We start from the raw sequence: 12605 nt of genomic DNA on the forward strand, positions 1-12605 counted from the left end.
GTTACAGACACAGGCCTTACAGGAGGTATGCAGCCACAGTTTCAGTCTGTTTCTTACACTTTCTTTTTAGCTCCTCGAGAGATGGAAAACTGGCAGGCTTTTTCCAAACTGCTGGAACAGACTGAGTTGGGGTGTTTTGTTCTTCTTGGCAAGTTTTCTCCAACTGTCTTTTTCAAAGCACTGTTCATCCCCAACTGCCTTTTGTAACAATTCAAAGTGAAACCAAAAACATTCCCAAAGTCAAGCCTCCTGATCTCTATAAATCTTGACCTGTCACTTCTTTGTAAACATCTCCCAAGTCAACAGCAACCCCTGCTGGGTAATTATTTGAAAATAGGTGCCTTCCAGTAACTGTTTGTTTTCAAAGCCAGACCTCTCAGTGATCCTGGTTTTAAAAAAACATCCACGGACTCCTTTTCAGTTTTAAAACACAAATTCTCAAAATTTAACAAAAAATTGGAAGCACTCATAACACCTGGTCAACAACATAACTGATGTTCAACTAGACTGACAATGATAACAGATTTACAGTGTTTGTGTATGGAATAAGTATAACCTGAAAATAGGGCAATGTCAATTGTTTGGGTAAATTGGCAGTTGCGTGTTAAAAATAATTATAATTTTTCACCAAATGCTGGTTGCCTTGTTTCCCCCTTCCACTTTGATGAATATTGTACTGTATAAATCCAACTCACCCAGCTTCTGAGATATTAATCACAATGATTGGGTGTTCAATAGACACTAAAAAATACTTGAGAGTTATTTTGACAACAGTGTAACACAGGCGCTATCACAGCGCACAAACGTTTATCAAATCTGTCTCAGATCAATGTACAGCTCCGTCTAACACTGACCAATCACACAGCATTAATGCTGTCAATTCTGCTTCACTGCAGACTCGATGAGCAGGTTTTTCTGTTAAATCCACAGGGACTGGATAATAAAATCCAGTTTGCAATACTTAGTACTAGTTTTACCAGTGTAGATCAGGTAGGCAATATGGGAAAATGAGCTGAAGATTGTTCCCCCACTGCAGAAACTCTGCAAGTTTATTTTGTCAGCAGCTCCAAGTCTCTGCAACCTCTATTACTGAGAGGTGTCATCATAAGAACAGCAAGTTCTCATCCAAATTGCATACCGTCCTGACATGTGGAGATACATTGCTGTTCATTCACTGGGTGAATATTCTGATATTTCCTATCCAACTCCAGTCTCTGGAGCTGGTCTTGAAACCACAACCTTCTACCCCAGATGCAAGATTGCTACAACTGGCACTATAACAAAGACCACACACATAATGGGGGTCATTTTGACTTTGGGCGCTGATAGTGTAAATCGGGTGTCTTGACTTCAATAGAAATTAAACTCAGGAGAGATGTATAACTGATGGGCGGCACAGTGGTGCAGTGGTTAGCACTGCAGCCTCACAGCTACAGCGACCTGGGTTCAGTTCTGGGTACTGCCTGTGTGGAGTTTGCAAGTTCTCCCTGTGACTGCGTGGGTTTCCGCCAGGTGCTCTGGTTTCCTCCCACCGCCAAAGACTTGCAGGTTGATAGGTAAATTGGCCATTGTAAATTGTCCTTAGTGTAGGTAGGGAATATGGGATTAATGTAGGAGGAGATGTGGTAGGGAATATGGGATTAATGTAGGATTAGTATAAATGGGTGGTTGATGGTCAGCACAGACTCGGTGGGCCGAAGGGCCTGTTTCAGCGCTGTATCTCTCAATGATGGCTGAAACAATATTGTCTGTTTTACACTAATGCCCTATTCCTTCATTACAATACACCTAGTTCCTACAGTGATTACACTTCATGTACTTCATTGACTGTAAAACACTTTGGGACTGAGGTTGTGAAAGGCGCTATATAAATGGAAGTGGGTTTTTTTTTAGCCCATTTCGACTGATAAATTCTGAATTATCTTTGTACTGGTGTGTCAGTAAAAATGGGTTTCCCCCGCAACTCCCACTGTTTTCTTACCAAAAGAATCAGATCTAGAGATGTGCCCACATCACATCTATAATGCCAAGGGAGCACATGGAAAATCCCTGATAATGGCCACAGCAATATCATCAAAAAATGATACACGCCATACACTGATTGCACTGAAACGCCATAGCACACACTCCAAAATCAAACTTAAGCATCAACTATTTCAGATTTCAGTGAGTTACCATAAAAATATTTATACCCCACCATGGTGATGGCGATGTGCTACTTCAAACATTAATTTTAACAGTCAACATTTTGCAGCACACACCTCGGTGTACTGTACCGTTAAATTAGCTTGACAAGTAATTTGTGATCATGGAAACTTATATTACGTTACTGCTTCTGCAACTACCACTGAGGCTCATAAAAGTGTCTGGGAGTTGTGTAAATAATTGTCGGTCGTCATGTAGCTTAACTGTTTGTCTCTTGCTTGTTTTCTTGAGGAGTGGTGATGGTTTTCACCAATGTTTTCTGAATTTTTTTCTCTGATTTTCTCCTGTGTTTTTGTGCTAAAAATGAAAACTGAACACCCACCACCCCCCCCGCCAAAAAAAAGATAATTTTATTGTTGATTTAAAAAGCCAACTTGAAATGCCCTTAACAACAAGTCTACATACAGGAAAAGTTGCAAATAATTATGTAAAGCTTTGTACATCAAAATTGCCCATTCTCCAGTGAACAAGGATAAGAAGGAAAACTTACAATTATAGAATTTCAGGCAAGGATAGCAGGTGTGATATCTCAGTATTTAAAACCCTTCTTGCCTGTCAATTGCTCAGCCCCATCAAATCCCACTGTCCTCTCGCCTTTTTTTCCCTGGTGAATTCCAGGAATCTCACACACAGTTAAATTCAGAATGCAGGGTTACAGAAGGAGATATTGAGTAGTTTACATAATTAAATAGCAAACCCATCCGACCCACGGAGTGAGTGGGGGGTTCCTGCGCTGCAGATCGCGCTCAGCTTAAAGCCAAAAGTTGGTGGATTCCCGCTGGCTGCCCGACACACTGGCAGTTTCAGCTGTTTTAATCTGCTGTCCACGCAGAAACCCACCAAACTTGTTCGGTTAAAATTCCACCCTTTGTAGCCAAGTCGTTTAACCGCAACCTTCTGGCTTACAAGCGAGGTATGCTCAGCCAGGTCTACACCAGGATATGACATTACTCCAAATGGCCATCAGCCAACCATCAATTTCCTTGGCCAAGTGAAAAATTGGGCATTTTGTTCCTACGTTGAGTTTAGATGGTGCATTATCAATGCTGATCAAGATAAGTCATAACATGTTGTGTCAGAAGACCCCTAAAATTGTGACCCTTTGAAACACACACTGACCGACAGCTACCTATCACCACATTTACTTATCCCACTCAAGGAAGCAGGTAGGGTAAATACAAGAAACAAAGAGCATCTTATGGGGTCAGTTAGGGGAAGCACAGAATAAGGAAAAGTTGGGCATTATGTAAATATTATCTAATAAGTTTGAAACACTTCATTTCTCCTTGGTATGGATGACAACTGTTGGAAATGATGGTGTAAGATGGCGGTTGAGCTTCAACAGATGAAATGCTGTTTTCTTGGGACTTGGTGATTTACCTGCTTGTTGGTGAACCTTCCTTTTGTTCAGGTGTGAAGGGGCTGGTGCTGGGATTTACTGCAGACAGTTTGTTGAGTATAAGGGTTTGCCACACCAATCCTCCATGCTGCCTCTCTGCTTCTCCCATTTCCTTATCATCCCTCCTCCTCAGCTGTGGCTGCACCAGGAGCTTTCTCTTTGTGTTGAGGAAGACTCCTCTTTGAATTGCAAATTGCAGAAACAGGTCAGTTGGGGCCTAGAAATGGGGTTGTTAACCTTACCATCCCATTAACTCTGATTGAACTTTCACAGAGGCCTCTTTCCGATGAAAAAAGGGGTCCTAATGACAGGGTCAGGATCGCAAATGCAATTTTAAGGGTAACGAGTGTTCACATTGCAGCCTGTCAGACTGTTAATCATTCTGTTAGTCCTTCCTCTATTTCAAGGGAAGAGTGTGAAGATATGATGGCGACTTAGTTGTCTTGGCATTATATAACTGGGTCAAAATCCTGAAACTCCTTACCTGACAGTATTCTGGGAGCATCCATACCACATGGACTGCAGCAGTTCAAGAAGGCGACTCACCACCACCTTCTCAAGGATGATTAGGGATGGGCAATAAATGCTGGCCTCGCCAGTGACGCTCACATCCCATGAACGAATAAAAAAAAACATTATCCATTCTTCTCACCATTTAAAAGCTTGATTTGTGTTTCCTACGATAATAGATCTTAGTAACAAAAAACAGAAAATGCTGCAAACACTCAGCTGGCCAGGCAGCGTCCGTGGGGAAAACACAACGAAATACTGAGTGGACCTTTATGAAAACAGTTTTGACGAAGGGTCCACACCAATGTTCCTTCTGAGCTGAGGGAGCGCACAGCCACGAGGCAATCGGGAATGTGCTGCGCAGAGACCAGGCCATGCACAAATGCATGGCTGCGTGTCAATCTTAAAGGGACCGCGCAGTGCAACAAGTCTGTTGTGCACTGTAAATAGAAGTTAGAGGGAACATTGGTCCACACCCAGAACATTAACTCCTCTGTCCTCTCTACAGATGCCGCCTGCCCTGCTGAGCATTTCCAACATCTGTTTTTATTTATTCCAGTTCTTTGAATCTCTTCACAACTTAGAGCTTTGAAAGGCAGAATTGTCCTCCTACAACTCTGCTGTACTCATTGACGCCCTCTTGATGGTAAGCCTTAAGATTACATTTTTAAATGAATAAAAGGATCACAGATGAAAAGAGTGTGACATAAAAGCATTTCAACTAGCATCTTTGAAAATGTACAATAGCCTTATGAAAAGTTCATGTGAAAACCAGTCTGTTATCTATGATATAAGTGACTCAAAATTTATTGGATGTTGCCCATTGTATATCTGGAGATTGAAATTCTGGTCAGTGGTATTTTCAAAATAAGTGGTTAACAATCTTATTAAAATAGTACATGGCAGGTGGGGGGGTGGGATTTTGATTTTGGATGATACTGTAAAATGGGGGATGTCAGCTCGACCACATGTTAAACACCTCTCCTGATTTTTGTTTCTATTAAAGTCAGACCAATATTGCCCGTCTGAAGTTAAGATTACCCTCAGGAATTTCATGAGCGTTCCAACTGGGCACTAAGAATAGTGTTGAACCAAATTCAAATACTGTGAGTCCCCCAAAATCCCAGGAACAGGTCGCCTTTTATACAAAAGAAGGAATCTTTTTATATAGCTTCAGGGTGCCCCAAATCACTTCACAGCCAATGAATTATGTTTTTGAAGTTTAAAAAGCCATTGCATTTTTTGGTAGAAAAACCCAGCAACCAATTTGCACATAGCAAGGTGCCACAAATAGAAGAGATGATAACCAGTGCACTTTGATGTTGGCAGTCCGCCTGCGCAGCGTGGCCGCTGCTGAGCCCCCATGATATTTCACATGGGGGGCTGATTTAATTGGAGAGAGCGGAACTGCCGTCCCCAATGACATAGAGGGAGCAGCCGGTCCGTCCCCGGCAATGGCGTCTGGCACCACCGTGCAGGCGCTGGCACCATTTTTAAAGGGCTTCAAGCCCTTCAGGTGAATTTACATTTTTAAAGGCAAAGAATGTGGAAAAGTGCAGTTACAGATGGAATTACATTTTCACTCTCCTCACCCCCAAGGACGATTCAGTTCATTGATTGCCCATTCCACCGCCTCCCCCCAAAAAAAATTGTTATGCAGATCCCGACCTCTCTCCCCACAACCTTTAATAACTTTAAACCTTAACCCCTTCCCACTATCTCCCCCACCAATCAAAAGAGTTTTCTCCGCTCCCCCCCAACCCACCCTGAAAATTGCACTCGTCCCCCCTCCCCACCAGTGTCTCACCTCGGATCCCCAACAGGGATCAGAAAGCACGGGATTTCTGGCCACTGGCCGAAATATCGGCGTGGGACGGCCGCCCGGTCCAGGTAAGCTCATTTACGTTTATTTGAATTGATTTCACTACGCAAATGAAGGTTCCGCCACCATGCAGCAGGGGGATGGGCGGTGGGGGGGGGACCACACTGAGGCCTCACCATCACCAGTAAAATGCGGTAGGGCCTTCTCAGTGTCAGGGGTTGAGGCGGGCTCTCCTGAAAGAATTTTCCGGGGCCCCCCCGCCATGGCCCCAACGTCAGAGGGCTGGTAAAATTCAGCCCCCTGTTGCAAAATGTCCGTTTTTAACATTGCCTTTTTAGTCAATGAGAAGGGTTTATATTAAGGCTGGGATGCCTCTTGTACTGTATACTGGTTTAATGAGGCTTTTATTATTCATTGTACCAGCTCCCCCAATGCAGTACCAAGCTATATAGAGCAGGGAGGTCCATGGCTTGATTCCTGGCCAGTGCTGTATTCGCTTTCAATTAGGGCAGCAGTCGAGATGCTGTAAAGGTGCTGTATAAATACAAGATGCTGTTGCTGCCATTTCATATGTGTGTATAAATGAAAAGCTTGTCTGCACTCATTATCTAAATGCATACATGAAGAATGGTGTGTTATGTGAGGTATCAGAGGGCTACTGGAGGTACCCCAGCATAAGTCAGACTATTGACAAGAGAAGAAGAGGAAAATATATGTAATTTTGTTAAACGGGATTTGGCGTCTCCGTGCTATGACGAAAGATCACAGGTATGAGAGAATTCTTTTGTGAATGGGACGTGGGCGTCACTGGCAGGGCCAGCATTTATTGCCCATCCCTAATTGCCCTTGAGTAGATGGTGGTGAGCTGCCTTCTTGAACCACTGCAGTCCATGTGGTGTAGGTACTTCGACAGTGCTGTTAGGAAGGGAGTTTTAGGATTTGACCCAGCAACACTGAAGGAATGGCAATATAGTTCCAAGTCAGGACTGTGTGTGACTCGGAGGGGTACCTGCAGGTGGTGGTGTTCCCATGCATCAGCTGCCCTTGTCCTTCAAGGTGGGAGAGGTTGTGAGTTTGGGAAGTGGGGTCAAAGGAGTCTTGGTGAGTTGCTGCAGATGGTAGACACAGCAGCCAATGTGCGCTGGTGGTGGAGGGACTGAATATTTGTGGATGGGGTGCCAATCAAGCGGGTTGCTTTATCCTGGATAGTATCGAGCTTCTTGAGTGTTGTTGGAGGTGCACCCATCCAGGCAAGTGGAGAGTATTCCATCACGCTCCTTACTTGTGCCTTGTAGATGGTGGACAGGCTTTGGGGAGACTGGAGGGGAGTTACACGCCGCAGGATTCCTAACCTCTGATCTGCTCTTGTAGCCACAGTATTTATGTGGCTGGTCCAGTTCAGTTTCTGGTCAATGGTAACCCCCAGGATGTTGAGAGTGGGGGATTCAGTGATGGTAATGCTGTTGAATGTCAAGGGAACATGGTTAGACCTTTCTCTTGTAGGAGATAGTCATTGCAAGGCACTTGTGTGGTGCGAATATTTGCCACTTAGCAGCCCAAGCCTGAATGTTGTCCAGGTTTTGCTACATGCGGGCATGGACTGCTTCATTACCTATGGAGGTGAATGAAAGTAAACATTGTGTAATCATCAGTGAACATCCTCACCTCTGACCTTACGAGGGTAGGAAGGTCTTTGATGAAGCAGCTGCAGATGTTTGGGCCTAGGACACAACCCTGAGGAACTCCTGCAGCGATATCCTGGGGTTGAGATGATTGGCCTCCAACAACCACAAGCATCTTCCTTTGTGCTTGGTATGATTGTAACCAGTGGAGAGTCCCCCCCCCCCCCCCCACCAATTCCTATTGACTTCAATTTTACGAGGGATCCTTGATGCCCCACTCAGTCAAACACTGTCTTGATGTCTGGAATTCAGCTATTTTGTCCATGTTTGGACTAAAGCTATAATGAGGTCTGGAGCTGAGTGCCCCTGGCATAACCCAAACTGGGCATCAATGAACAGGTTATTGCTGAGTAAGTACTGCTTGATAGCACTATTGACAAAACCTTTCATTATTTTGCTGATGATTGATAGTAGACTGATAGGGCAGTATTTGGATGGATTGGATTTGTCCTACTTTTAGTGGCAGGACATACCTGGGCAACAATCCACATTTTTGAGCAAATGCCAGTGTTGTAGGTGTATTAGAAAAGCTTAGCGAGAGGCATGACTAGCTCTGGAATTCAAGTCTTCAGCACTATAGTCTGATGTTGTCAGGGCCCATGGCCTTTGCTGTATCCAGTGCACTCAGCCATTTCTTGATATCAAGTGGAGTAAACTGAATTGGCTGAAGACTGGCTTCTGTGATAGGGGGGATCTCAAAAGGAGGCCGAGATGGATCATACATTCAGCACTTCTGGTTGAAGATGGTTGCAATTGCTTCAGCCTTGTCTTCTACATTCACGGGCTGGGCTCCACCAGCATTGAGAATGGGGATGTTCATGGAGCTTCCTCCTCCTCCTGTTAGTTATTTAATTGTCCACCACCATCCACAACTGGATGCCGTTAGTTGTGGGAGCACTTAGCTCTATCTATAGCATGTAGTCCTGTGCTGTAGCTTCACCAGTTTGGTAACTTATTTCTAGTACACCTGATGCTGCACCTGGCGTGCTCTCCTATACTCCTCACTGAACCAGGGATGGTCCTCTGGCTCGTTGGTAATGGTAGGGTGAAAAATATGCCTGGCCATGAGGTTACAGATTGTGGTTGAATACAATTCTGCTGCTGCTGATGGCTCACAGCATCTCATGGATGCCCATTTTTGAGCTGCTAGATCTATTCTGAATCTATCCTGTTTAGGATGGTGGTAGTGCCACACAACATGATGGATGGTGTCCTCAGTGTGAAGACAGGAATTAGTCTCCACAAGGACTGTGCAGTGGTCACCCTTACCAATACTGTCGTGAATGGATGTATCTGTGACAGGTAGATTGGTAAGGACGGCTTCGAGTAGGTTACATATTACTGTGCCACCACCTCCGGTAGGTCTGTCAAGCCAGTGGGACAGGACATAGCCAGGGATGGTGATGGAGGAGTCTGGGATATCGACTGTAAGCTATGATTTTGGGATAAAAGCAAAATACTGCGGATGCAGGAAATCTGAAAAAAAAACAGAAAGTGCAGGAAATACTCAGCAGGTCTGGCAGCATCTGTGGAGAGAGAAACAGAGTTAACGTTTCAGGTCTGAAAGGTCACAGACCTGAAACGTTAACTCTGCTTCCCTCTCCACAGATGCTGCCAGACCTGCTGCGTATTTCCAGCATTTTATGATTTGGGGATTGTTCTCCTTAGAGCAAAGAAGGTTAAGGAGAGATTTTATAGCGTTCAAAATCATCAAGGATTTTGATAACGTATGCAAGGTTTCACTGGCAGAAGAGTCAGTAACGAGAGGACACAGATTTAAGGTAATTAGCAAAAGAACCAGGTGTGAGATGAGGAGAAATGTTTTATACACAGCATGTTAAGACCTGGAATACACTGTTGAAAGGGCAGTGTGAGCAGTTTCAATAGTAGCTTTCAAAAGGGAACTAGATATATACTTGAAAAGGAAACATTTTCAGGGCTATGGGTATAAACTGAGGGGGTGGGACTATTGGATAACTCTTTCAAAGAGCTAGCATAGGCATGATGGGATGAATAGACTCCTTCTGTGCTGTAAGATTTTATGATTGTATAAAAGGGATAGATCTCAGATCTCAGAGTGATGTTCAATATTAACACAAGCTCTCTAGAGCAAGCAGACCTGGATTTAACGATGAAAAGAGGTGAGTGTCTGATTAAAGTAGAACCACTACACACGGTCAGTGATAAAATGGGCTACATCATTGCATTACCATCAGGCCATTGTACCTTCTCTAAATGAATGCAAAGTGTCTCGCAAGACCATAACATGGAGACAACATGTACCTTGCAGACCAACTGAAATTGAAATTCTTGAAACGGTACACCTTACTCCTAAATGGAAAGGAACGGTTTAATTTACTTATACGGCTAGCCTGTCTTGCCTTACCAATGAGTGCAGCAATATGAGCAGCCCTCTGCTTTCTCCAGGCCTGACTGGGTTAAGTGAAGCATGATGGATTCATTACAAGAAAGCAACCTTAAGACAGCTGTTTGTCTGATTAAGGTGACCCTGGGTTGTAATGATCACCAAAGGTCTGCAGACATAACTGTGTATACAGAGAGACAGACATTGCCTGGACAATGACCAGTGATTTGACATGCTGTCATTAAAATTCCTAAACTGAATTGGTGATTTGCTCTTCCTCTGTGACACAGCTCCTTGCTGGCAATTAATACTGCACCTCTGCTTTATACTAAGGTCACTACAATCAAACCTTTGCATTCTTGGGCTGAGGGTGGTCAGGGGTAACGGGGCCAACATCAGGTCCAGATTTCCCTGTCTCGATTACTATCCAAGGATCTCTGCTGGAAAGTCCAAGTGCGAACACTGGGTGTGTTCAGATGTGATGCCTTACACAGTTAAATAGCCCATCGCCCCTCACTCTCTGAGTTGGTGTGGTATCAGTTTGCTGGATTCCTTCTGCCACACCCAGTCCCTGTCAGGGCGGTTGGCCAATTCAATGGGCACTGCACCTTCCCCTTTTCTCCCGATCTCGCCTAAAGACATTGTCCCTTTAATTGGCTCACGTTAGATTCCACAGCTCAGATGCAAATGCTGGGGCGGTAGGTAGTGTGGTTAACCGCACTGACAGCTCTGAGCAAGCCTCCTGTTTGAAGGGCGGAAGACTGGAGCTCTTGAGAACAGTCCAATCCCGAACCGGCAGCACGGCTGCGCTCTCATCCCGGAGCCTCGCAATGAAGGGCATTTACACCAGCAAGGATAGGCACAGAAAGACACACAAGAGGTGGGCAGCAGGATCGCTGCAGGGGAGGTTTCAGTCAGTGTAACAACTCAAGAGGTGAATAATAGGCACCGAACATCACTCGCTTGTATTTCAGTGGAAGTTGCTGATCACGGTTAAAGTTTGAACAGACCACGGATCCGCCAAGAACTTTGCCAAAACTTCACCTGGACACTTTTACACTGATTGTGTGACAATGTCATAAAACGTCCCACACGCATTGCGGAGAGATGGATATCATTCTGCATCCCCTAAATATCATTGCAGCATATTTACAGATCGAAATTTAATACAATCAGGATCATGAGGGTGACTGAGATCCAACACCAGTGAGAGAGGGGAAAGGTGACAGCTCTTAAACTGACCAATAAATTAATACATCAATAATTGAATCAATTAACAAATGAAGTCAGTGCAATGTGGGACATTTCACAAGGGTAGAACCTGTAGTGACACACTGGGTTGCAGCTGTCTTTGATGCGATGGCGAATGCCTTCTGCACCCTGGCTGAAGTAGGGAGAAAACTCTTGAACAGTTGTCCCTTCCAACCCAATGTGTGGCCCATCCCGGACTCCCTTTATCCAGCTGATAGATATAGAAATACTCTTTACACATAGGAAAAATGTCAAAAATATCAATATTCAGCCCGGTATAAATGCATGATTTTTTGACCAGGCATTTCTTTTCCTGTTAGGGGCTAAAAGGCAAACAGGACATTTGATCGCAGCCAAAGCCAAGGCAGCGTGCTAGGAGGGATAGAGTCATTTACCTGGCCGAACACCGAATCTAACATAGGGCTCAAGTCTTGCATGAAGTGGGGGTCGAGCTCCACCGAGTGAGTGCTCGCCTTGCTGGATTTGGATGAAGAGGGCGATGCCGACCCGGTGATGAGCGAGCACTCGCTGCCGCTCCTCTCCAGCTCCACGGGCGAGCCCGCCTGCCCTTCGCCCTTCCTGCAGCGAGACCCCCTGTTGCCCGGTGCTCGCTCCTGGCGGTGCCCCGGCCCCCGATCCCCACGGCCGCTGGCTGCCTGCGGCTTGCCGCCGGTGCCACGCTTCCTGCTCAGCTTCGTGTTACCCTTGGCCGCGGTGACGGCCCCCCTGGCCGAACCGCCCGCCGGCGCTCGCTCAGCAGCCGCATCCTCCCAGTGGCCGGGCTCAGCATCTGGGTCCCTGCGGTCGCGGCAGCCTCGCCTGCGGGGCACATTCTCCACGTGTAAGTCCCCTCTCCTGGCTCCACATTTCAGCAGGGAAGTCTTGGAGTCGCTTTTTGCTATTGCCGAACTCATTTCTGATGGTAGTGTATTTTGTTTTCCAATTTATGATTTTGCATCAACCATGCCTTGTGACGGATGCAGGTCCTTTATGTACATTGCACGATGAAGGACAGGAGAGAAGGTCTGTCCTTTATATAAAAAAATCTACTTACATCCAGGACGCCCATGTGACATAAACACAATCCCTCAGAGGGGGAATTGTTAGCCAAATTAATCAGTACTTCTTCTCTCCGTGGCCCAGTTACATTTCATTTGACTGACACCCGGAATTTAAAACAAATCAGACACCGCCACTTACGCAAAGGTTGGATCATATTTCCTTTCAGCTCGAGGTACAACCTCAGATTAAAGTAGCAATAGTAATATAAGTAGATTAAAGTCTGGATGAAATGCTGCTGGATATTCATCATTCTGAGTTTGATAAAAAGATAACCTGTGTTAATTCAGTGCTTTAAAAAAACACACATTT

The 12605-nt window shown here is 45.1% G+C and overlaps 1 protein-coding gene across 2 annotated transcripts in view; it reads right to left on the minus strand.

The window, feature by feature from the left end:
- The window catches only part of cabp1a (calcium binding protein 1a), a 156806-nt gene extending 144437 nt beyond the window's left edge, over positions 1-12369 (minus strand). The window contains exon 1 of one of the 2 annotated variants that reach the window (XM_068055593.1): positions 12289-12369. In XM_068055593.1, coding sequence (XP_067911694.1) covers positions 12289-12303 — 15 coding nt within the window. In that variant the 5' untranslated portion in view covers positions 12304-12369. The other variant, XM_068055591.1, reaches the window with a different exon arrangement.
- Positions 12370-12605: the final 236 nt, after the last annotated feature.

Source organism: Heterodontus francisci, chromosome 23 (genome assembly GCF_036365525.1).
Source record: "Heterodontus francisci isolate sHetFra1 chromosome 23, sHetFra1.hap1, whole genome shotgun sequence".
Classification (NCBI taxonomy): domain Eukaryota; kingdom Metazoa; phylum Chordata; class Chondrichthyes; order Heterodontiformes; family Heterodontidae; genus Heterodontus; species Heterodontus francisci.